Source organism: Xyrauchen texanus, chromosome 49 (assembly GCF_025860055.1).
Source record: "Xyrauchen texanus isolate HMW12.3.18 chromosome 49, RBS_HiC_50CHRs, whole genome shotgun sequence".
In the NCBI taxonomy this organism is placed as follows: Eukaryota; Metazoa; Chordata; class Actinopteri; order Cypriniformes; family Catostomidae; genus Xyrauchen; species Xyrauchen texanus.
In genome coordinates this window covers 20,922,737-20,950,068 of record NC_068324.1, presented here as the reverse complement: position 1 = coordinate 20,950,068, position 27,332 = coordinate 20,922,737, and the positions used below count along the sequence as shown (strand labels likewise).

The 27,332-nt window shown below is 40.0% G+C and overlaps 1 protein-coding gene across 1 annotated transcript; it reads left to right on the top strand.

The window, feature by feature from the left end:
* The first annotated feature begins 246 nt into the window (after positions 1 to 246).
* On the top strand, positions 247 to 27,332 carry LOC127640588 (GTPase HRas). The gene is made up of 6 exons (XM_052123224.1): positions 247 to 366; positions 10,658 to 10,799; positions 20,746 to 20,924; positions 23,128 to 23,287; positions 24,710 to 24,834; positions 26,241 to 27,332. The coding sequence occupies exons 2-5, from the start codon at positions 10,689 to 10,691 to the stop codon at positions 24,827 to 24,829; spliced, it is 570 nt and encodes a 189-aa protein (XP_051979184.1). The 5' UTR covers positions 247 to 366; positions 10,658 to 10,688; the 3' UTR covers positions 24,830 to 24,834; positions 26,241 to 27,332.

Genomic DNA, 27,332 nt, shown 5'->3' with positions numbered 1-27,332 from the left:
ATCAATATGACATGTACAAATAAAAGTTACAAGTAAAAAAACGTGACCAAGACCTATTTAATATTCACTTGCTTAGTCTTGGCCGTAGTAGGAATTGAAATTGAGCTATCGGGGCGGTTCGGTTTGTCGTGTGGGGATGGGCGTAGGCCACACACACACACACACACACACACACACACACACACACACACACACACACACACACACACACACACACACACACACACACACACACACACACACACACACACTCTCTACAGCGGAGCACATTGTTCACAGTGTACTGTCTGCAATATCTGTTCCAGTCCAGAAAATCTCGAATTAAACGATACCGGCTGGTTAGTGATTGTTTTCGGGGTATCAAAGGTAAGGTGAACGTTTCTTGGCTTTAAACGCATATATATTTTGATTGCAATGTAATTCTGTAGCATGAACAAGTGAATAAATTCACAGTAGCAATACTGAGAGTTGTTTACCTACATGTTTATATCTAAATATATATATTTCACACACTCATGGTTGGTGTATTTCGATTATGTTTTATTAGTGCATCTTTGTAATTTAATGAAAATGTATATGTTTGGAAGATCAGTGCAGCGGATGGTCTATAGATTGAAGTATTGTGTAGTTTTCTTTCATCTGTGTCTTTAATCAATGTTTAAATTGTTTCTTGAATAGAAAGCTCAGATAATGTTTTGGTTCACCCTTCACAGGGAAACCTGCTCAAGCATCAGAACACTAAAATAAAATCAGTTTACTTTGAATCAGACTCTAATAATCGATCAAAAAACTGATCATTGCTTCTATTTCCGAGAACGTCCAGTCAAACGATTTTACGTGTTGCTTTGAATGTGAACATGTCTATATAAAAACTATTTGATCCCTGACATAGTAACTTCAATTATATTTGTTAAGCTTTGGTGGCATCCATGTGACAGTTACGAGTCTGTCTGTATAAACTATAGGGTGACGCCCCATAGTACTGGTCGAAAAATTACGAATTCTACTACGGTGAAGACATTGCTAATTCATATTAATTAGTTCGCGCGAGGCTGTTTCTTAGCCTTCCAATGGCAAGGATGGTTTCTTGAATATGAATCATTTTGTGCTAATGTTGCGCGGTAGTCTTCTAATGGCTCGGTTCGACTCATGAATAATAATAAGAGCCTTTGCCATAGTAGGATTCGTAACGTTTCGGCTGTGGAAAGCAGTGAGGAAGTTTCTGTACAGGGTAGTCAAGTTCTGTGCGCTTAAGTAGTCAAGAGAACAACAGTTTGGTATTTTTAGATCGTCCTTAGTGAATTTTAGGGCTGCACGGCTCATTATTTTTTATGGCCGATTCTGACTGCCGATTGTTTACAAGCAAATGGACTGATACTGATTGTTGTTTTATCTTTTCTTTAAGCAACAGACAAGAAAGAATGAAAGAGTAAATCAAAAATATGTTTATTTGCTCTTGAACAGGCCAGCTGGCCTTACAAGAAGAAAATAAATCTGTTGCTGTAAGAAATTACAGGCAACAACTACATATTAAACACAACGATGCTAACAGATATGCTACGTACATGTAGCATCAGCAGTTGTTTTGTTGTAAATTAGTCAAATAATACATCAAGTCAAGTTTAATGCTATTAGTAAAACATAAAGGTGCTACTGCAGTTGTATTTAAATCAAATTATGTCAATTTAATTTTAAGATATATTGAAATGACAATCCTAGACAGAACTAGGCTATACTGCCTTTACTTTATTAATGGATATTCTTTCAACAGTGTATGTGTTATTTATTTATTTTTTCCTCCCCAATTTGAAAACGCAATTTACCACGGTATCCACGCACAGCTCACCACATTATAGCGAACACAAGGAGGTTCCTCCCTAGCAACCGGGCCAATTTGGTTGCTTAGAAGACCTGGCTGGAGTCACTCAGCACACCCTAGATTCGAACTCATGACTCCAGGGGTGGTAGTCGGTGTCTTTACAAACTGAGCTACCCAAGCCTGCTCTGTAAGTTATCATTACAAAAAGAAGCATTTCAGATTTTTCTCAAGCTAGTCTGTTTCTTTTCTCATCCACCACATGAGAAGCTGAGCTGAACAAACATTCACTGTCTACACTCGTGCAGGGTGCAGACAGGTACTTCAGCAAGCCCAGGAAAGCATCTCTTATTTGTGCTCCAGTAAACCAACGCCTGTTCGCTTCTTCGTATATGCGCCTCGGACAGGTGGCTCTGCATCTGCAATGCTGTAGGGCTACACATGACCTGATTCTGCTTAGAATTTTCTTCCAATATCTCATTGTGCATTGCGAACAGTGAACTTTCTCTGCGTGGTATTTTCTCTGCTGGCACATCAGTGCTTTCCTCTTTGCTCCCGCCTTCAACGTGTCCCGTCTCTGGCCTCTGTTCTCTGTTCTCCTGTCTCTGTTTGTAACACATTCTGAAGCATTTCTCATATTTATGTTTGACTGTGTAGGGGAAAATTAGTCCTTGTACCTTTTTGTTTAAACAAAACAACATAATTGATTACATTATTATCTAGACAACCTACATTTGTTCATCATTATTAGAACTACTCGTATGATTTTAATATTCGTATGTATATGCATTTAAATGCCATTTTAAATACATCATTCTGCTAGGCCTGTTGTTGTTGTTTATGATTATTATTAGCCAATTATTATTGATTTATTAATTGTATCCACTTTTCTCTGAATTTGGAATGCCCAATTCCCACTACTTGCCTATAGTTGCATATTGCATGCATAGTGACATAGTTTTAAACTTTATTTATAAATGATCATTTATTACATGATTTATTTGCAAATGTAGTGTACAAGAAGTGGATACCTACATTATACAACATTTAATTTTCCACAAATTTTGAGAGAGTGCACTCCGTGTAGGACAATAGATTCGGGCTAGTAGACAGATGTAATGATCTGGCCAGTGATGGTTATTTTAGGGGATGATGTCAGTAGTTTGCTTAGTCTGGATCTGTTATGGTTCCTCCGTATTTGATTCCTTTATCTCCCATGTTAGGTTACTTTTACCATCAGTAGCTGACAGGAAATCTCTTACTGCTGTTGTAGGTTTGCGGCTCAGTGAAAATTGATACTTAAAACTCTGTTGGGACCATCTGACAATGGCGCTTGCCCTAACATAGCTAATGTTTAGCAATATGAGAATTAATGTAATTGCTGTGGCAAAACGGCTTTTAATGATTATGAAAATAATTGGCAGTATTTTCCTTTTAAAACCAATACCAATCATTTTTATGTTTGTATGTCTCCATAATCAATATTCAGAACAATTATTAAATAATTTTTTTATGCCTTTTTGCTCAGTCACTATAAAATCATTAGAAGGCAACATTGAACATAATAGCATTAGCATACAAATATTTTAATAACAGTAATTGAGTAGTACCATACATGTATATTTACTAGGGCTGTTGATTTAACTCATTAAGTAAGTGTGATTAATCATATAAAAAATTATGCAATTAATCATGTCCCCAGACCAATAATATGGAAGATTCCCACCATTGGAGAAATTCAAGCTTAAAACACCACCCGTTTTCAGCAGGGGGCAGTAAGCGAAACTTCAGCTGTATTGGCAATGCATAGCTGTACAGACAACAAACCATACTTACCTTGCTTGACGCTAGCGACAGCACAAGATGATTGAATTATTGTAATTTTAAAGGCTTTCTCAGCAAATATCTATATATGCGATTAATTGCGATTATTTCAATTGATTAATTGGCATCTCATGTAATTAATTCAGTTACAATTTAGATTAAAATTCGATTGACAGCCCACATATTTACTCACCCACCAGATGGCATCACTTATTGGTAGATTTACTATTTGAAACATCTGTAAAACAGATTATTGATCGATATCTAATTGACACTTCACTAAGCTCCGCCTTAAAAGAGCATCTGACCAATCCAGTTTTAGGAACTTTTGCCCTGCCAACATTACTCTGACAAGCATTTGCTATTTTCCAATGAGAGCCTAAGGGAGTAATATGTATTTGAGTAGTTGTAAGCACGATTTTATAAAACAAAAATCCCAAACATTAAAATAAAAAAAAACCTTTGTTGCCTTTTCATTTGTTAACCAGAGAGGATACCCGCAGTATTTTTCCTTCTTGTTTTAAAATAATATTTAAATAAATCTAGAGAAGAGCATGTTATGGATTAAACTGTATCAGCCCTCATTCCCAAATGAACATATAACATCTGCAACGACACCTACATTTGCTCCAAGATACATTAAAGCCTTGATGAGCATCAAAGCATCACAGCATCAAAATAAGTGTGTTACGAGATATTATAATCAGCTCTGTTCACTTACACTAATGCAGAGCTTGTCAGAGCGAGCAACCGTAAACAAGGGAGGCGGAGCTTAGTGAAGGGTCAATTGGAAATTTCGTCTCTTCTTATTTATCATACATTGACTGAAAAATGTATGCTGTGAATGTTTTTTTCAACACCATTTAGATTTTTACATACTTTTACAAACATACTGTAAACAAATGAATGCAAATGCTTTTTTAATTTCACATGTAGTTGCGTTCTGAAATCTGTCAGTATGTATAACATGTTCATAAGAAATTTGTAACATAATACAATTATGTGTTTTGTTTTTGCAGTGTTGCCGTTGCTGTGCATTAGCATAAACTGCCTATTTTTGTGGTCAGTTTCCTTTTTCATGTCAACTATTGTCATGGCGGTGTGATAGCTAACTTGCTCAGCAAGATTCTAAAGGTGAATCATGTAATATCTATGCAAATAGTGGCACCACATGGAATTGCAAAAATAATGATTGTTTTCAAACAAACACTATATGTCAGGGTTCAGCCACTTCTGTTGGTTTACTTTATATCTCTTTGTGGCTGAATTCATGTTTTGTGTCATGTTCTGTGAAAACATGGCTTTGATTGGTTTCATTGCCATGTGTTCTGGTGTCTTGTCATTTGTTGTGTGAGTGCACTTGGCTTAGTGTTTTGTCATTGTAATGTGCACTCGTGTCAGTTCAGTCGTGAGTGATACCCCGCCGCCTTTGTTACCTAGTTATCAGTTTATTTGCTTCACCTGCCTTCCTTTGTTACCTCCTCATTTCCTTCCCTATTTAACCTCCCTGTGTTTACTGTCTACAGCTAATAAACACATCATGACCATAATTTGGTAATGTTTGAGTGAAGAATTTCATTCCTTATTCCCAAATATTTCTTCCCCAAAATGAAGAATGCTAAATGTAACCTTTAATGAATCATAAATGTTAAGAGGAGTCAAAAATGGAACAGGAATGAATAAATTCTGTACTAGTCCCATCCATATAACACCTCTGCGTTTCACACGGGCAAGTACTGCTCACATTGTTTTTTTTTCATGTAAGCATCTAAATCTTTTCTAGTTCAATTACTTTTGGTGCAGCAGAAATTACATACTTTATTTTTTAATAATGTCTTCTTATTTGAAACGTTTGTCGGAAGCATACTTTGTCTTCCTCTGAAGTCCTTTGATTTAGAATGTTTCTGGGTTTGAAGTACATACTAAAGACATTACAGTATTTCACAAAAGGGTCCAAATATGTACCCATAAGACAAGGTGTTTTCTCAGGATTAGATGGTTTATTCCCAAACGATACATTACAATGGGGACTCATTAGGACCTGTTTGAAGCCACATGACACTTCAGCTGTAATTATGAATCTTAGAGGGAAGAGCTGGGAAAAATCCTTTGGGATCTCGAGTGTCCCATCTATTCTGGTCTCTACTGATCAAATGTTCATCCCAATCAAAATGTTCAAAATTCATATGTGGGCTCTGTATGTGTATTATTAATCCAATCCATCCCTCACTGTGGCCTAGTTTAGTTGAATGTGTTATTCAGATGATGGTCTATTATGACATAAAATGCTCAAACATACCACACTGAAAGTGAAAGTTTCACTATCGCTCATCTCTTCTGGTTTTGCACAAGTGCATATCAACATGAACATCACATACCACATTTTTCTGACAAGGACTTTTTTGGCTTACACTGTATTCTTATTAAACTAGATGGTAAAGCTCAACATTATGCCTGAGCACATTTACTTGCCATTTGAAATCAAAAGTGTCCCCCATTGATTCTCTCCATAAATGTTCCTGGTCTTCATTCGTTCAATTCATCATTGTTAATGCTGTGTTGAAACACTTCTTTAAAGTGTATTCTTACAAGATTGGAAACAGTGTTTCCCACTGCATTTTGTGAAACTGTGGTGGGTGGACCTCGGACCCTCAAGGGGCGTTCTGGAGGCATGCTCCCCTGTAAGAAAACTTTGTACAATTTAAAGTTAATTGCTATCTGGTGCTCTTTGAGATAAAAATAAGAGGCTAGATCTATGAAGAACTTTGTGCTCTAGTGAATGTTGATGACATAGCAAAAAGTCACACCCACAAAGCATGGTAAACGAGACCATGAGAGGAGTTTTATGCAGTTCACCAATGATCAAAACACAAAATCGACTTAAGCATACATTGGAGCTATCAAAGAAATGAAGCAAATGTGGTTACCTCTGTAATGTGGTTACTTTTTTATAAAAAATATACTGGATGAGAAGGGCAGATCATCATTTCCCTGCTCAACTTTGTAGTAGAAAAAGCTTTTAGCCAAAAATAGACCTATTTCAACTGAAAAATATTTTGGGGGCCTAACCAACTTGATAGGTGACCTCAGGACATTGTTTATTTATGTGGTATTATTAGATCAAATGGCAGAAGAAAAATATATAAAAAAATAAATAACCGAGGTAGGAGATTAGATCTCGCCAATCAATAATATGATCAGCCCGACACTACAGCATCCTATCCATTTTAGCTACCAGAAAGTGATAATTTAAGGGGGCATCTTTGTATTCACATGAGTGTGTGTTCGGTGTGAAATGGTGCATATAATCCAGCAGTGTGTCCATGTTAACTTGTGCCTTAGTTTAAAAGATGATAATCTTGGGGTCCTGGGTATCTCAGCGAGTATTGACGCTGACTACCACCCCTGGAGTCATGAGTTAGAATCCAGGGTGTGCTGAGTGACTCCAGCCAGGTCTCCTAAGCAACCAAATTGGCCCAGTTGCTAGGGAGGGTAGAGTCACATGGGGTAACCTCCTCATGGTCATGATAGGGGGTCTCGCTCTCAATGGGGCACGTGGTGAGTTGTGATACGTGATAAGATGCATAGCTTGAGTAACCGCGCCACCATTAGGACCTACTAAGTAGTGGGAATTGGGCATTCAAAATTGGGAGTAAAGTGAAAAAATAATTAATTATGAAAATTTTTGAAATCTGAACGAATTGAATGAATAACAAACTATATCTTTGATTATATTTAGTATCGACAAATCCTCACTTTTACTTACACACTGCTCATGTGTAGAACGTTCACCACAAGCCCTTCGGAGCTTTGAAAGTTCATCAGAGTATACAATTAATCCCCTATTTTTGCAGTTTGAACAGTTATAGTCTGGTAGTCTGCAGTCTGGTACAGTTAGTTACATTATTAGACAAACTACTCTATTGCATACCAACATGACAAACCATTTACCAAATGTTGAATTGACAGTGAAGTAAAGTCATGACAATTGGCAACAATGAGTAATTTTGGCTACTTGTTTTTCTGATCTTTTGATGTTGATCTACATTAATGCCACTATTTAGGCCTAAGCCTACTTGGCATATGTCTGCAGTGCACACGCACGCTTCTTATTCCCCACAGGTGAGTGAGATCATCCGGGCTCCCCCTTCCGTTTTCATGTAAGATGTAATGCAATGCGCTCATTGATTGCTGTGCAAGTTTTATCAAGGTTTATCACCAAACAATCGCCATGTTTCATGCTTCTTAATTAATTTCTTCTTTTTAATATTCTATCACATTCACCTTAATCGTGCAACATCGGTTGGTTTCCAAGGATTTAAGGGTGCATCAGTTGTACATACAAATGACTATCATTGATGAACTCTCTGCACTTTGCCTTTAATAGCTAAATTGTGTGTGTGAGCGTGTGCCAGAGAGTGTTTGTGCATGTGCGTGGAGTTACTCATTAAGCGCCCACTGCTTTAGAGTCATTCAAAGCGCTAAAGAGTCTCACAAGTTACTATAGTTCCAAGAAACTTTGTGTTTTCATTAATCATTAACATTGCAGATGCACTTTTTGGTGATCACTGGTAGAGTTCACAGCCAGGATTATGGAGAGTAAATATCTAATAATATAACTCCACACCCTGAGACTAATATAGCCAGTGGTTAGTGTCTGGAAATGTGCTGTCCTGGATAGTAACCTCTGTAAACTCTGTCCCATCTAAGATGCTGGGAAAATATATGTATAAATGTAGGCCTATATAGGGAATCTCCTATCCAGTATAATTTAATATGGACCAAAAGCAATGATTAATGATTTATTAATCTGTAGACATGTCACATTTGTCAGGATCATGTCATCAGATTTCGCAGGTAGATTGAGTGACAAAGCATTAGCGTTCTAATCATTACAACCAAGCTGATAAAATCGGTGATATCATGACAAATTGTTTTAAATTACGCATTGAGTTTGAATTACATTATACTATAAAAATCATTAGTTCTCTCAATGTAAATCAAATCCCGTTGGGCCAAAATATAAAATTGACATGCAATATACTGTTAAGTTAATGGCTCCAACAACTGGACAAAAAGCAGATCAAACTTGTTTGAAAAAATTGTTCAGTTGCTGGGGCGGACACTTGTGGTCTCATCAACTAACCAATAAGCTTTTTCTTTCACTGGAAAAACTGACAAGACTTCATTCTCTGACAACAGCGAACGCACTGCATATCATAATTTTTCTCCTACAATAAAATAACAAATAAAGCAAAGGTGGTACAGTCTGTTTTTATTGATCATAAATCCTTTACTCAATGAAATCTGCATATGGACATATGGATTATACGGCAAGCCTTGAGGGGAAAAATGCATAATCACACATTTGGATGGTAAAGAAACTCTATAAATCGCATAATAAATCACTCTATTATAATTGTTAGAGGTAGGGATGTGCCACGGTGGTCAACTAATCAACTAGTCGTCCAACAACTGACTAATCGATTAGTTGGGCAACTACTAACATTAATATAGTGGTGGTGGGTTTAATGAAAGACAGGGCTTTTTATTTATTTATTTTTTATTTTCTCCCTAATTTGGAATGCCCGATTCCCAATGCACCAAAGTCCTTGTGTCGTAGTGAGTCGCTTCAATCCGGGTGGCGGAGGACAAATCTCAGTTGCCTCCGCTTCTGAGACCATCAATCCGTGCATCTTATCACGTGGCTTGTTGACCGTGCTACCGCAGAGACATTGCGTGTGTGGAGGCTACGTGCTATTCTCGACGGCATCCACGCACAACTCACCACGTGCCCCACCGAGAGCGAGAACCACATTATAGCGACCACGAGGAGGTTACCCCATGTAACTCTACTCTCCCTAGCAACCGGGCCAAATTGGTTGCTTTAGGAAACCTGGCTGGAGTCACTCAAGACACCCTGGATTCGAACTCAAGGCTCCAGGGGTGGTAGTCGGCGTCAATACTCGCTGAGATACCCAGGCCCCAATGGAAGACAGATCTTAAATTAATTGAAGAGCGTTTTTGCATGACTGATAATGTACAGATAGTGAATTATAGTTGCGGCAAGAAGTTTCTTCTTTTTAATGCTTTAAGCTTAGTCCATTTATGCACCACTGCTGTTTCAGCCATCAAAGCGCCGCATCAACAATACTTTACAAGACAATCACTGATGTACGTTAAATCTGAATCTGTCTAACACTTGATTAACAAATAGTTGCGGTAAAAAAAGGTTTAAACTGCTTTATGTTGTGAAATAGATTTGTAACCCACATTATTATCTCATAGTTGGATATAGCATGGATTGCCCTGAGACTCCCAAGTGCTCTGATTACATTGAAATGCGTCAATCTGCGTTCAGGATGCGCATTAGCGGTTTTGTGCCGCTCTGTTGAAGCCTTTCTTTTTTCATATTACTTACATTGAGTTTTGTGCAATAATATGTTCAATATGAGTTACTTAGCCAATATTTTTGTTGAATAACCGTTAGTTACCACGTTGAAATGCTGCGCTCACATGTTCACATACTGTACTTGTGTAGAGTATGTTTCTGGTCTTATACAGTGGAAGGTGGAAGACTATTCCAGATAACATTTGGATAAATTCACCTTGAATAATTGACTCTAGATCTTGGCAGACTACTTTGCAGCCACACTGTGAAAAAATAAACGGCTTGCCAACAGTGGTCAACAGTACACAAGCTTGTAATAATTTGCTAAATTTAACATTTAGTTGAAATGTAAGGTTTTCTCCCCACAGCTGCATAGTTTTAGTCAGGTTGTGAAATGTTCTGAAGAGGTACAAGATTTTGGACTTCTTGTGTGCTAATGTGAATATACTGTAGCTAGCTCCGTAACTTTCATATGTGGTTGAACTATTCCTTTAAACACTGAGGTCAAAGGACATCCCTAGGACAAAAACGATTTGTCAGGTCTCTAAAAAGGATGTGTAACATGATTTATTGAGAATAAAGCTGGTTGATTGTTTGGATTGATTGTGTTGCTGGTTTTTCCTCAGGTGTGGAGAGAGGTTGCAGAGGAGTGAAGGAATGACTGAATATAAACTGGTGGTGGTGGGAGCTGGAGGCGTGGGCAAGAGCGCTCTCACCATCCAACTCATCCAGAATCATTTTGTGGATGAATATGACCCCACTATAGAGGTAAAATATGGTCAGATGTGGCACAAAGATGGCACATTTTCTGAGGCATGCAGAGATCTCAGCTAGGGCTGGGCTATGTGGCTACAAAAAAGATATCTTGATGTTTTTCAGCCTATTGACAATATTCAATATCAGAGAAACCATAATATCAACCAGACAGCTATTGCAGCCAAGCAGACTCCAAAATGTTTAATGCATGAAGTAAAAATCTATTTTAAAATGATCAATGCATGTTTTCCACAGTTTTTCACTAAATGAAGACAAAGAATATAAATTTTCATTTATATGCACCAATACACAACAGTACACAGTATTACAAATAATTGTAACTTGTATGTATGTGTGTGTATATGTATATGTATATATATATATATATATATATATATATATATATATATATATATATATATATATATATATATATATATATATATTAGGGCTGTTAATCGATTCAAATATTTAATCTTATTAATTATGTTATTGTTATGTTTACCTTGTCTTGTTTCACTGTTGCCCTTTTGTTTGCCATTTTTGTCACTTTTGCATTCCTTAGTTTTCACTTTTGTCCCTTGTGTAACTCCATAGTCTCTCTGTTAGCTTTCGTGTTCACGTTCATTGTTTGCACCTGCCCTCGTTAATTTGCCATTTTGCTTCTGTTTGTCACCTTGTTATCTTGTTTGAGTTCTGTTTGTTCATTGGCCCCTTTTTCCTATGTTCATGTATTTATACCCTGGTTTTTGGTTCAGTCCTTGTCTATCGTTGTTTGTTGTTAGCCTGGTATGTGCTCCCTGCCTGAGTTCTCTGTTTTGTTGCCTGAGTTCTCTGTTTTGTTGCCTGAGTTCTCTGTTTGTATTCATCGTGTTTTAGTTTTATGTTTTATTTCCCCATTGAGGGTTGTTCCTTTGTGTTTACTTGTTTGTTTATTAAATAAAATCTAACTGCATTTGGATCCGCATCTCCTCGTCTGCCTCGCTGCTCAACCGTTACAGAACGATAGACCACACATGGATCCAGCAGCTATACGGGCCAAATGCCGGCTGCTCAACTTGCAGCAAGAAGACCGTCCTTTAGTAGACCACGCTCTCTACTTCCTCCTCCTGGCGAGCTTTACGGACTTCCCAGACTCAGCATTGGTGGTTTTTTTTAAGAACAGCTTAAACCCCTCGCTGAGGGAGCAGGTGCCACAGGCAACGCCCGGCTGCATTCTCCGCGACTACCTGGAGACGACTCTACTAGCGTGCAGCTCACCGCTCCCTGTCACACCAGCCTCACCTGTCAGCGAGCAACCCCCCACGCCAGTGGCTTCCCTTGAACCCGCACGGTCAACTTCGTCCGCCCGGAGGAGGAGGAGAAGACAGGCTTCCGCCTCCCGGCCCACGCCTGTCACGGTGAGCGAGCCAGCGCCCACGCCTGTCACGGTGAGCGAGCCAGCGCCCACGCCTGTCACGGTGAGCGAGCCAGCGCCCACGCCTGTCACGGTGAGTGAGCCAGCGCCCACGCCTGTCACGGTGAGCGAGCCAGCGCCTACGGCCTCTACCGTCAGTGAGCCTGAGCCCTCGTCAGCCATGGTCAGCGAGCCTGAGCCCTTGCCAGCCACGGCCAGCGAGCCTGAAGCCACGCTGACCAGGAACAGCATCCCAGCTTCGCCAGTCGCATCAGCCCGGAGGAAGAGGAGAAGGGGAAAGGTCTCTGCTCTCCAGCCTCCGCCTGCCGCAGCCCCGTTCCCTAAACCCCCCTTGACTCTGCCCTCAGCGCCCAGCGAACCCAAGCCGGCGCATACCACGGTAACCCAGCCAGAGCCTGTCGCCTCAGAGGTCAGTGAGCCAGCGCCTGTAGCCTCGACCGTCCCCGAGCCAGCGCCTGTAGCCTCGACCGTCCCCGAGCCAGCGCCTGTAGCCTCGACCGTCCCCGAGCCAGCGCCTGTAGCCTCGACCGTCCCGAGCCAGCGCCTGTAGCCTCGACCGTCCCGAGCCAGCCTGTAGCCTCGACCGTCCCCGAGCCAGCGCCTGTAGCCTCGACCGTCCCCGAGCCAGCGCCTGTAGCCTCGACCGTCCCCGAGCCAGCGCCTGTAGCCTCGACCGTCCCCGAGCCAGCGCCAGTAGCCACGACCGTCCAAGAGTCAGCTGCTCTCGAGCTTTCCAGAGCTCCGCCTTCCGAGTTTCCCGAGCTTTCCAGAGCTCCGCCTTCTGAACTTCCTAGTACTCTGCCTTCCGAGCCTTCCAGAGCTCCGCCTTCCGAGCTTCCTAGTACTCTGCCTTCCGAGCTTTCCAGAGCTCCGCCTTCCGAGCTTCCTAGTACTCTGCCTTCCGAGCCTCCCGAGCTTTCCAGAGCTCCGCCTCCCGAGCCTTCCAGGGCTCTGCCTCCCAAGTCTCTCGAGTTTTCCAGGGCTCCTCCTCCGGAGCCTCCTAGGGCTCCGCCTCCCAAGTCTCAAGTCTTCTAGGGCTCCTCCTCCCGAGCCTTCCAGGGCTCCGCCCCTCAAGCCTCGTGAGCCTTCCAGGGCTCCGCCCCTCAAGTCTCAAGCCTTCCAGGGCTCCGCCCCCCGCGCCTCCTACGGCTCCGCCTCCCGAGCCTCCTACGGCTCCGCCTCCCACGACTCTGCCTCCCGAGCCTCCTACGGCTCAGCCTCCCGCGGCTCCGCCTCCAGAGACTCCTAGGGCCTCGCCTCTAGAGGCTCCTACGGCGCCGCCTTCCTCGGCTCCGCCTCTGAAGCCTTCCAGCTCACCATCAGAAGAACCTCCTACGGTGCCACCTCCCTCGGCCCCGCCGCAAGAGCCACCCTCGGCCTCGCCTCCGGCGCCCCTCCCGGCTCCGCCTCCGAAGCCTCCCTCAGCCTCGCCTCCGACGCCTCCTAGTTCCTTCCCGGCTCCGCCTCTCCCGGCTCGGCCTCCTGGGCCTCCTTCGGCCCTGCCTCCTGGGCCTCCTTCGGCTCCGCCTCCTGGGCCTCCCTCGGCTCCGCCTCCTAAGCCCCCCACGGTCCTGCCTACGCCTCCTTAGGCGCCGCCTCCCAAGTCTTCCTTGGCTCCGCCTCACGCGGCTCCGCCGGCCCCTATCCTGCGGCCAACACCCAGGATCCCCAAGCCTACCCACATCCCGTGGTCAACTCCCAGGCCTCCTGAACCTATCCTTGCCCTGTGGCCAGCTCCCAGGCCACCTGAGCCCGTCCTTGCCCTGCGGCCAGGTCCCAAGCCTCCTGAACCGGTCCTTGCCCCATGGCCATCTCCTAGGCCACTGAAACCGGCCTCTGTCCTGTGGCCTCCTCCTAGGCCCCCTGAGCCGGCCCTTGCCTTATGGCCAGCCCCCGGGCCATCTAAACCTGTCCCTGCCCGGTCGATACCTCCCTGGTCCCCTAAACCTGTCCCTTTGTGCCCCCATAGACTGCTTGCCTGTCCTCTTGGCCTCCTTGGACTGCCTGTCTGCCCCTCTTTGCCCCCCTGGACTGCCTGTCTGCCACTCGTTGCCCCTTTGGACTTCCTGCCTGCCCTCTGTGCCCCTTGGACTGCCTTCTTGTTCTTGTATCCCCCCCGGTCTGCCTGTCTGCCCCTTGTGCCCTCATTTTGTTTTTTGTGGGTTTTCTGTCCTTCGTTTTTTGTTCCTTAGGATCGTCTGGAATCCGATCCTTTGAGGGGGGGCTCTGTTATGTTTACCTTGTCTTGTTTCACTGTTGCCCTTTTGTTTGCCATTTGTCACTTTTGCATTCCTTAGTTTTCACTTTTGTCCCTTGTGTAACTCCATAGTCTCTCTGTTAGCTTTCGTGTTCACGTTCATTGTTTGCACCTGCCCTCGTTAATTTGCCATTTTGCTTCTGTTTATCACCTTGTTATCTTGTTTGAGTTCTGTTTGTTCATTGGCCCCTTTTTCCTATGTTCTTTTATTTATACCCTGGTTTTTGGTTCAGTCCTTGTCTATCGTTGTTTGTTGTTAGCCTGGTATGTGCTCCCTGCCTGAGTTCTCTGTTTTGTTGCCTGAGTTCTCTGTTTGTTTTCATCGTGTTTAGTTTTCGGTTTTATGTTTTATTTCCCCATTGAGGTTTGTTCCTTTGTGTTTACTTGTTTGTTTATTAAATAAAATCTAACTGCATTTGGATCCGCATCTCCTCGTCTGCCTCGCTGCTCAACCGTTACAGTTATGTGCCAATTAATTAATTGAATTAATCATATACAATACTTTCTGAGAAGGCACCTAAATAAAGATAATTTAGTATATAATCTTTCAAATTATTCTAAATATAATATGTAATAAATATAATCATTTAGGTAATTCAAATACATTACACATATACTGTGGCAGCAGACAAGTTAAGTGTTTCTACAGTAAAAAAAATTGGCTTTAAAGTAAACCATTTTGTTTGATTGGTAACACTTTAAAAGAAGGCTCAATTAGTGAACATGAGTTAACAAGAACTAACAATAAACAACACTTTTACAGCATTTATCATTCATAGTTAATGCCAATTTCAAGATATGCAAATACATTTTTTAAATCAAAAATTGTAATTGTTAACATTTACTTAATTTTTTTATTAACTAACATTTACAAAGATTCTCTAAAAAATATTGTTCATTATGTCTAATGCATTAACTAATGATAACAAATAGAAACTTATTGTGAAGTGTGACAGTTTGTTTAATTTCCATATCACTGACCAATTTAAAGTTTTGGTCTTGTTTCTAGGGTGCTGTGTCAAGGAAAATGGAGTTTGAAACTTTGAAAAACATGTTTCAAAAACCTGCATTCTGTTGTGCTCTGTTCAGCTCTCTTTAAGCGTAAAAGCATGTCTGTGGAAGGCTGTGCTGCTGCTCTCATTGATTTGATGAGGCGTGTTGGCAGATGTATGCTGACTGCCCCCTCCCCCAATATGTACAGTTGAAGTCAGAAGTTTACATACACATAGTCATTAAAACTCATTTTTTAACCACTCCACAGAAATAATATTAACAACTATAGTTTTGGCAAGTCGTTTAGGCCATCTACTTTGAGCATTACATGAGTAATTTTTCCAACAATTGTTTACAGACCGATTGTTTCACTTTCAATTGACTATATCACAATTCCAGTGAGTCAGAAGTTTACATACACTAAGTTAACTGTGCCTTTAAGCAGCTTGGAAATATCCAGAAAATGATGTCAAGCCTTTATTCAATTAGCTTCTGATTGGAGGTGTACTGAATTGGAGGCGTACATGTGGATGTATATTAAGGCCTACCTTCAAACTGTTTTGCCATAATGACCATCATTATGTTTGGAGGAAATAGGGTGAGGCTTGCAAGCCGAAGAACACCATCCCAACATTGAAACATGGGGGTGGCAGCATCATGTTGTGGGGGTGCTTTGCTGCAGGAGGGACTGGTGCACTTCTCAAAATAGATGGCATCATGAGGAAGTAAAATTATGTGGATATATTGAAGCAACATCTCAAGATATCAGCCAGGAAATTAAAGCTCAGTCACAAATGGGTCTTCCAAATGGACAATGACCCCAAGCATACCTCCAAAGTTGTGGCAAAATGGCTTAAGAACAGCAAAGTCAAGCTACTGGAGTGGCCATCACAAAGCACTGACCTCGATATATTTGTGTGCAGAACTGAAAAAGCGTGTGCGAGCAAAGAGGCCTACAAACTTGACTCAGTTACACCAGTTCTGTCTGGAGGAATGGGCCAAAATTCCAGCAACTTATTGGGAGAAGTTTGTGGAAGGCTACCCAAAACATTTGACCCAAGTTAAACAATTAAAGGCAATACTACCAAATACTAACAAAGTGTATGTAAACTTCTGACTCACTGGAAATGTGATGAAAGAAATAAAAGCTGAAATAAATTATTTTCTCTACTGTTATTTGGAAATTTCACATTCTTAAAATAAAGTAGTGATCCTAACTGACCAAATACAGGGAATGTTTTCTATTATTAAATGTCAGAAAAACTGAGTTTAAATGTATTTGGCTAAGGTTTATGTATACTTTGATCTTGCTGACGTTGAGGGGAAGGATGTGCTCCTGACACCAGTGTGTCAGAGTGCACTACATCTCTGTAGACTGTTTCATCATTGTCAGTGATCAGACCTGCAACCGTCGTATCATCAGCAAAAACAAAGTATGAAGCTCATCCGGGAGAGAGGCAGCTGTGTTCATGTCAAAGTTTTTATTCCCTTTGAAGTCCATGATGATATTTATTCCCTGCCACATACTTCTAGAGTCGATGTTGAACTGCCCTTCAATCTTGTCTCTGTACTGGTGTTTGGCTGCTCTGATAGTTTTGCGGAGGGCATAACTGGCTTGTTTATGCTCCTCCACATTCCCGAAATTAAAAGTGGAGGTCCGCACATTAAGTGCCGCAAGAACATCACTGTTAATCCACGGTTTTTGGTTAGGTTAGATCCGTATTGTTTGCGTCAGCAAAACTTCATCTATGCACTTCCTGATGAAACATGTTACGGTATCAGCGTAGACCTCTATCTCGTCGTCAGAGGCGGACCAGAACATCTCCCAGTCCACGTGATCAAAACAGTCTTGCAGCATAGAATCTGATTGGTCTGACCAGCACTGGATCGTTCTGAAGACGGGTGCTTCCTGTTTCAGTTTCTGCCTGTAAGCGGGAAGAAGGAGAACAGAAGAGTGGTCCGATGAGTGTAGCCATCCCGGAAGGGAGAGTAGCAATGGTCCAAAACCCGGTCCCCTCGTGTGTTGCAACTGATGTCTTGGAAGGATTTCAGGGTGATTGACTTGAAATTGGCTTTGTTAAAGTTCCCGGTCACAATGAACGCGGCCTCAGGGTGCGTGGTTTCCTGCTTACTTATACTCCCATTCAGTTTCTTGAGTGCCTGGTTTGTGTTGGCTTGTGGGGGGATGTACACAGCTGTGATAATGACCGCTGTGAATTCCCCATGAGCACTTGCAAACTGTAGTCTGGCTTTTTTATGGCAGTTTTGGAGCATTGGATTCTTCCTTGCTGAGAAGCCTTTCAGGTTATGTCGATATAGGACTCGTTTTACTGTGGATATAGATGCTTGTCTACCTGTTTCCTCCATCATCTTCACAAGGTCCTTTGCTGTTGTTCTGTGATTGATTTGCACTTTTTGCACCAAACTACATTCTCTAGGAGACAGAATGTGCCTCCTATAGCAGTATGAAGGCTACGTGGTCCCATGGTGTTTATACTTGTATACTATTGTTTATACAGATGAACATGGTACCTTCAGGCATTTGGAAATTGCTCCCAAGGATGAACCAGACCTGTGGAGGTCCACAATTTTTTTCTGAGGTCTTGGCTGATTACTTTTGATTTTTCCCATGATGTCAAGAGGCACTGAATTTGAAGGTAGGCCTTAAAATACATCCACAGGTACACATTCAATTCAGTATACCTCCTATCAGAAGCTAAATGTCTAAAGTTTTGACATCATTTTCTGGAATTTTCCAAGCTGCTTAAAGGCACAGTTAACGTAGTGTATGTAAACTTCTGACTCACTGGAATTGTGATAACTATACATAAGTAATATTTACATTATATTCATGATGTTCACCAGAGGGGAACTGCCCCCCACAGTGAGTCTGGTTTCTCCCAAGGTTATTTTTCTTCATTAATCAACATCTTAAGGAGTTTTGTGTTCCTTGCCACAGTCGCTTTCAGCTTGCTCACTGGGGTTATTAATACAATTATTATTTAATTACTTATATTTAAACACGATTAACAATCGTATTTTATCTAATTACACAATGATGATTCATCGACATTATAGACATGAGTTTTATCATCTGTTAATGCTTGATCTTCTGTAAAGCTGCTTTTGAAACGATGTGTGTTGTGAAAAGCGCTATATAAATAAAATTGACTTGACTTGATATAGTCAATTCAAAGTTAAACAATATGTCTGTAAACATTTGTTGAAAGAATTACTCATGTCATGCACAAAGTAGATGTCCTAAACGACTTGTGAACTATAGTTTGCTAACATGTGATCTGTGGAGTGGTTAAAAAATGAGTTTTAATGACTTAATCTTAAGTGTATGTAAACTTCTGACTTCAACTGTATTTTGAATGTTCAATATCTCTCCCAGCTGTTATTTTATAAAAAATGACACACCTCAGCGCTAACGATAGCAAATGAAACATGCAATATTGCTTGTAACATATTTTATCCAATATTTACAAAAAAAATTCACAAAACAAAAATGTTCCATTTTCAAGGCTGTTGATTTATATCAGTTCTGACACATGTAGAGCAAAAGGCCAAAATATACTTCAGTTTGCCACATGGCGTTACATCCTGAAGCAAATTTAATCCTCAGCAGAGTAAGTGCGGACTGTCCGCATTCAGGCTAGTATTTCTAGACACGTGGACAGTGCGTGTCTTTGTGCATCGTCTGCACATGCACCTGCTGTTGACTCTGCTAAAAGAGCATCACAGAGCATTTATAGTGTGAATGTGTCGAACGCATCTGTATGTGATCGCAGTCGAAGTGGTTTACTTTGAAAGAGTGAGTGCTTGACCATACTCTACTAAGGCTACGTCTACATTAATCCGGATACATTTGAAAACAGCGTTTTCGTTTCAAACCGCTCTCCGTCCACACTAACGTTTTCAAGCATTTTTCAAAAGTTGCTCGTCCACACTGAAACGTATGAAAATGCTTAAATCGTGTCACTGCGCATGTGGAAAATCCCCGTTGCATGTACGGTCTGAAACGCAATTATCCTCGTGTTCCATCGCCGGACACCAATTCCGAGTAAACTTCCCTTCGCCTTTGAAGGAACGCAATGTGAAGGTTGTACAAAGTAACATTTTATTTTTTAACAACGCTATCAAAGTGAGTATCAGGCACAACAGCGCCGCTATAGCACGGGCCACCATCTTGATTGTTTTGGTTTGATAGATCACATGACTAAAAATGCATCATCGTTTTCCAAAGCATCCCTTTTCATAGTCCATACTTCAACGCGAAAATGGCGTTTTCAAATGTATCTACTTTGGAGTGCGTTTTCAAAAGGCTCAGTTTTCACGGACAAAAACACCGTCTCAGTGTGGACGGAAAGCCAAAATGGAGAGAAAAAGATGCGTTTTCAAACGAAAACGTATTAGTGTGGACGAGGCCCAAGTTATCCTAAAGTTATCCTATCCTTAACGCTTCTGTTAATCGGCCACACACTAGCCAATTATTCGGCTTGGCCAATATAGTGGTCTGTCACTACCTTCCACTTCTCTGTCTCTCCTCTGTTAAATAAATCTCAGGAGTTTCCCCTCGGCCTGCGATTACTCCCAGTGAGAGGATGTGTTTGTGTACGTGCATGAGCATGTCCCTCTCTCTCTGTGTATTCTGTTTTCCCGCCACGCCCGTCTCTGGACAAACAATGTGCTTTTTATGGCTGCTTGCTCTCTCTCCGCACTAACACACATTAGCAGATTCTGCTGACTAACGGGACCCAAGTGAACCATCACTACAGTCTGCCGTTTTGTGCTGCAAATCATGCGTAGTTATTAATGGCTCTTTCTACGTTATTGCTCATACTTAAGTGTGAGGGATTTAAACAAGCCCCTAAACCTATGTATTAAACTACTACTACATTTGTGCCACACACATGAATGATAGTTCACCCAAAATTGAAAGTTCTTTGCAAACCCTCATGTTGATCCAAACCTGTAGGACTTTCTTTCTTCTGTGGAACATGCAATGGAAATGAATGGTGACTGAGGCTAACCCTCTGCCTAACATCTCCATTTGTGTTTCACGGACGGAAGAAAGTCTTGCGGGTTTGGAACAACATGAGCGTGACTAAATGACAACAGAATTAACATTTTTGGGCAAACTATTCATATAAGAATACTTCAATTATTTTGACCTTAGGAAGTTAGTGTGAATACTGTAGTAGCTTTCAGAAGCACTGGATAGAAAATATGGTGTATGGTAACGGATCAAAACAAAAGTCGATTTGTATGGGTGTGTCTCTGTGCAGGACTCGTACAGGAAGCAGGTGGTGATTGACGGGGAGACATGTCTACTGGACATCTTGGACACTGCAGGTCAGGAGGAGTACAGTGCTATGAGGGACCAGTACATGAGGACAGGGGAGGGCTTCCTCTGTGTCTTTGCCATCAATAACACCAAGTCCTTTGAGGACATCCATCAATACAGGTGTGTGTGTGTGTGTGTGTGTGTGTGTGTGTGTGTGTGTGTGCGCGTGCCCGCGTATCCTTCAATTCTCATTACTATGGAAGCATGATGATGACAAATGTCTTTGATACAACTGAGAAAATTACCCCCGCATTGCATTAACCGTGTTATATAAAATTCTATAATAAATGTTCAACTTCCAAATTTTTTCAAATGTAAGCGCTTTTGAAATGTAAGCGCTTTTCCTGCAATGCCAGAATATTACGGGGTTTTTTTATTCTACTGTACTGCTTTTCCTGCAGTGCCTGGATGTGCACGGTTGAATTTCTAACTGAACTGAAACCACTGACATTTTACAGACAATTGTGTAAAGTATATATAATGAAATATAATGGACCAAATATTACCTGTTAAAAAATAAAGATTTTCGAAGGAATTTAAAATGGAATAAATTATTATAATTTATTACAATATCATTTATTTACATTTTGTATATGAACTTTGGAAGGTTAAAATGATTAATTATACATTAATTGTTTATAAAAATGCTTTTTGTATCATTTGTCATTAATGTACTTCTATTATACATAAATGATATCAATCCCTCATTCACATTACAGTAATATGAACAAATAACCATTTATTATTATTTGATTTGTATTTTTTTATTTTTCTCACCAATTTGGAATGCCCAATTCCCAATGCACTCTAAGTCCTTGTTGTGGTGTAGTGACTCGCCTCAATCGGGGTGGCGGAGGACAAATCTCAGTTGCCTCCGCGTCTGAGACCGGCCATCCGTGCATCTTATCATATGACTTGTTGAGCGCGTTATCGCGGAGACATAGCTATTCTCCACGCACACTTCACCACACACCCACCGAGAGCGAGAACCACATTATAAAGACCACAAGGAGGTTACCCCATGAAACTCTATCCTCCCTAGCAACCGGGCCAATTTGGTTGCTTAGGAGACCTGACTGGAGTCACTCAGCACGCCCTGGATCCTAACTAACGACTCCAGGTGTGATAGCGTCAATACTCGCTGAGATACCCAGGCCCCAATAACCATTTATTGTTTAAATTGTAAACTATTTACTATACTGCTTTTATATTGTTTACTTGTAATACAAAATAACAATATATATATATATTTGTGTTGATTTAAAAAATATATTGCATTACAGTTTTACTCTGATACAGTAAAAATAACTATTATTTACTGTATTAGTAATATAGTAACAAAATACTGTATTACAGTAATGAAAATCTATTGAGAATCATCATTGAATATAATGAGATTTAAAAAGGTAAAAATACTATATTAATGCGTTCAGAAGTTAAGAATGAGATTTTAAAAAATTACATTATGATAATGAGAATTTGAGCGAAAAAATGTGCTTAATTTGTCATAATGCAAACAAAAAGAAAAATCTTGAATGTTTTTGTGATATTCATCCTAACAGCAGTAGTTATACTGTAATCACATTAGCATTGTCACATTTTCTGACATTTGAATAACCACATTTGACTTCAAAACAGAAGTAACGTGGATCACACCGTTGGAGCCATCCCAGAATATTCAGTAGTTATACTTCTAAGGACGGCAGAAAGTGAGACAGAGCATTTATAGTACAGTGCCAGAGAAATCGATCCCAACTCAATTAGACTGAAGGAGAGAGAGAGAGAGAGAGAGAGAGAGAGAGAGAGAGAGAGAGCTTTCAAGGACATTAAAGGAAAATGGAGAAGCATGATTACTGGATTATATTAATCAGCTTGTTATTCATGGGTAATGGGGTCTAGATAATGGATTTTTGAAACATGAAGTGCAATACATCATGGGGAATAGTAATGCACTGTCTAATGTCAGCCTATAATAGCAGTTGTGTATAGTATTTATTTTGTGTTATACAGTATATTCCACTTTTGGTTGCAAAAAGTTTTAGAGATCGAGAAAGCTGCAGATTACCAAGCAGAGTCTAAAAACAAAGCGAACTAAATTCAGGTGTCTCGAGATGCATTTTTTAAAGTCCTTTTAATTTAACACGGCATCTTAAAAACTTGGCACTCCTAAATAAATGCATAAAAATGCATCACGTTCCAGAAGTATCATTGTTTCAAAATCGATCCGCCTGCGAGAGTTTTGACTAGTTACTTTGCCTTTTTTATGTTTGTATCAAACATCGTCACTTGTTATTTGACCATGACATTTTCTCTCCGCTCACAGGGAACAAATCAAACGGGTGAAGGATTCAGATGACGTGCCCATGGTGCTTGTTGGTAACAAATGTGACCTGCCAGCACGGACAGTGGACACACGGCAAGCACAGGAGCTCGCCCGAAGCTACGGCATCCCCTTCATTGAGACCTCCGCCAAAACCAGACAAGTGAGTCAGACGGAAGGGCGGAAAACTTTCTGTCCATCGTTTCTAAAAGATTGCTGTATGAATGAAAAGATATGATTCCCCCAAATATAAAAATATGGTCGTCGTTTACACGCCTTCACGCCATTCAAAACCTGTAATACTCACTTTTTTTCCTCTTGTATGTTGTTTTTCAGCCAAAATGTTTTTAACTGGTGTAAATATATTTTTTTAAATAGTGGATTTCTATGTGTAATAAAATAATGTTCAAGATCTATTCATTGTATTTTCTTGAATAAAAAGTCTTTAAAGCAAAATTAATGACAAAACTATTGTTTTGTTTGGTTTTTAAAGGGATAGTTCACCCAAAAATGAAAATTCTGTCATAATTTGCCTATGATTTTTAGAAGAATATTTCAGCTCTGTAGGTCCATACAATTCAAGTAAATGGTGACCAAAACTTTGAAGCTCCAAAAAGCACAAAGCCATCATAAAAGTAATCCATAAAACTCCAGTGGTTAAATCCATGTCTTCAGAAGTGATATGATAGGTGTGTGTGAGAAACAGATCAATATTTAAGTCCTTTTTTACTATACATTTTCCTCCCTGCTCAGTAAATCTTCACTTTAACTTTCATATTCTTCTTCTTGTGTTTTTGAAGATTCACATTCTTCATGTATATCACCCCCTACTGGGTAAGGAGAGGAAATTATAGCAAAAAAGGGACTTAAGTATTGATCTGTTTCTCCCCCACACCTATCATGTCACTTCTGAAGACATGGATTAAACCACTGGATTACTTTTATGCTGCCTTTATGTGCTTTTTGGAGCATAATAATTTTGACACCCATTTGCTTGAATTTTATGGATCTACAGAGCTGAAATATTCTTTTAAAAATCTTTGTTTGTGTTCTGCAGAAGAAAGAAGTCATACACATCTGGGATATCATAAGATTGAGTAAATGATGAGAGAATTTTCAGTTTTGGCTGAACTACCCCTTTAAGCTTATAATTACAATCGTTCAGAGGACTTTAACTTTAAACGTTTCTGCAGCTTCTTTGGACTTCTCTTCTTGGCCACCTACACACACACACACACACACACACACACACACACAGTGTGTGTTGTATAACACTGCAGGGGATGACTCACTGGTACTTTGTGTTGTGTCAGAATGCTAAAGACTGCACGAGAAAGACCACACTTTAATCGGCAGTTTTGCATATTTTATCAATAGCTGTAAGTTTCCATGTAGACTTGTACGTAGAAATGGCCATGTTATGCAAATCTTGAGATCATGTTATGGCACACTTGTCAGTCATCTAAAACGTTGTTGTGTTGGTGTGGATAAGTTTTGTGGCCAATTACAGCTCAAGAAATCAGAAGATAAGAATTGAGGTTTGAGTTTGCATATCTCATCATGACTGGGGTTGATATCTCTGCAGGGTGTGGAGGACGCGTTTTATACCCTTGTGCGAGAGATCCGTCAACATAAAATGAGGAAGTTGAACCCTCCGGACGAGAGCGGACAGGACTGCATGAGCTGCCGTTGTGTTGTGTCATGATCAAGGTGCCAAAATACACACTTACACATATAATAGGGTATGCCTATTTGTGCCATAATTCTGTGCGTGCAAGGGAATATTTTCAGAGCACAAAAAGGTATCTCACACATGCGCAAACTCAGTTTGTAAAGAGTTCACTGTTCATTTTTATAGGTTTGTATTTTAGTCATCATTTTGCCTTTTGATGAAAACGTCCTTTAAATTTACTCAGTACTTTATCGTGTCATATTGTCACTGATATGTCTTTATCTCACGAGTGTCATCATTTTTAACATATTTTTTCAAAAGGACTATTCTACGATAACTATTTATATTTGTTTAAAACTTTATCAATAAGATAAAAATACTGAGTGCTTTAACTATTTCAAGTGTAAAAAGCTCAAATGACATGTTAAATACTGACTGTTGAACAATAAACATTAGTCTAATTTGCCCATGTCTTCACTAGAGATCAACCGATATTGATTGTTTACAACCAATACAAATTATTTTAGTGTTTACATGTCCCATAACTGATATACAGGATTTAATAAATATTCATATTTTTTTATTTATGCCTTTTTGGTGGTGTGTAAACTATTCTTTACACACCACCAGACTGCACCACTTAACTGTATTTTCAACAGTCAATAACATCAATAACCGATTTATGCAGAACCAATATTTAATAATTGTTTTATTTGTCCCTTTTTGCACAATGATAGCTTATTATTCTTATACACCCACCAAATGGCAACATTTGTTATTAGATTCAATATAAAAAAAAACAATAATCGATGAAGTAGAAAAGTATAAATATCAGTTAGTGTAAATATCAATAAATGATTTTCAGAACCGTTATTTAATAAATCTTTTATTTACACCTTTTTGCACATTGATAACTAATTGTTATTTTTCACCCGCCAGATGGCGCCATTTATCGTTAGATTTGATAATAAAAAACAATAACCGATCAAGTACAAAAATTTTAAAAGCGGTTAGTGTGAACATCAATAACCGATATGTAGAACCGATATTTAATCAATGTTTTATTTTCGTCTTTTTGCACAATGATAACTAATCATTTTTTATACTCCCACCAGATGGCGCCAATTAGCAGCAGATTCAATATAAAAAACAATTACCGATTTAGTACAAATGCATAAAAAGCGGTTAGTGTGAACATCAATAACGATATGTAGAATCGATATTTAATCAATGTTTTATTTTCAACTTTTTGCACAATAATAACTGTTTATTCTTTATACATCCATCAGATGGCACTAATTAGCAGCAGATTCAATATAAAAAAAAACAATTAACTGCTAAGCAGAAAAGTGCAAATACTGATTAAAATGTATCAGTAAAACCGATAATCGGTCGATCTCTAGCCTTCAACCTTGTAAAGAATAACTTGGTTTTTTTTTCTTAGCTGACTAGCATGAGTTGGGAGAATCTGACCCACTGTTCCTTACGGCAGACTGGACCAGATTGGAAAGACTACCGTGTCATCTGAAAGCGACTGTTGATGAAAAGCAGGCAAAGCCAATCATTTGAAACTGGAAGGAGCCTTGATTTGACCACCCGGGTGACCTCTCTGGATGTTCATGTCTGTCTGATAAACACCACTAATGACTTAATCGTTTATGTTCTTTATTTGTAACCCCAGTGTGCTAATACTGGGCGGCTCTGTGGATTTCTGCTAAATTATTATTCCTTGAAGTCTCAACACTGGTTTTAATGGACTTCTCACGACCTCAACGTCATACAACAAACCTTCCTCAGCTCAGATTACAAGGACTGGACACTAGTGACCTCATCCCATGTCCCCTGACCCCCCTCAGCCACACCTCACGGAAAGCATGTCCGGTTGGGCAGAAACTATGTTCAATATTTTCTGGAGGAAGTCTCTCCTTTTTTAAGAGTTAGAGATATAGGTTTCATTTCACATTCAGGTAATTTAACAACGTTTGTATATAAGTGCTTTGTTGAATCAAAACGGGAGCATTATTTATGTGTGATGGTTTATGTGTATGTTACAAAAATACTTTACTAAATTAAAAACGCTGAATGGATTTTCAATAATAAAACTGTTGAGCTGTTTAAAGCCCCTATTTTTTGTTTTGTAGTAATGTCTGTGGGACATTTATGACATTTGAACGATATTTGTGAGCAAAAAAGTGGGGCATTATGGGAAAAAGAAAATGCCATGCCTGTTTAAGGTAAATACAGACATCGAAATAAGTACTAAAATTCAGGGCTTATTTGAAGTGAAAAAATTATTTGACCAAAAATAAGTAGGAAACTGATAGTGCGCCCCCTAGTGGTCTCCTTGGAAAGTCTCAGGTGACACAATGCTGAAAATGCTCATAAATGTGTGCTCTTCATATATTACGTCATTATAAACCATTGTGTTTACTACAGTGAATTAATGTGACCAGATCCCTGCAGTAAGAGAAGTGAAGCTCTTCACTGTGACCATAAGTAATAATTTAACAAATGTTTTTTTCCAAAGCGAGGACAT

Coding starts and splice junctions, on each gene's coding strand:
- LOC127640588 (XM_052123224.1), top strand. CDS start 10,689: ATGACTGAATATAAACTGGTGGTGGTGGGAGCTGGAGGCGTGGGCAAG. Junction 10,800..20,745: donor AATATGACCCCACTATAGAG/GTAAAATATGGT, acceptor GTCTCTGTGCAG/GACTCGTACAGGAAGCAGGT. Junction 23,288..24,709: donor CCTCCGCCAAAACCAGACAA/GTGAGTCAGACG, acceptor ATATCTCTGCAG/GGTGTGGAGGACGCGTTTTA.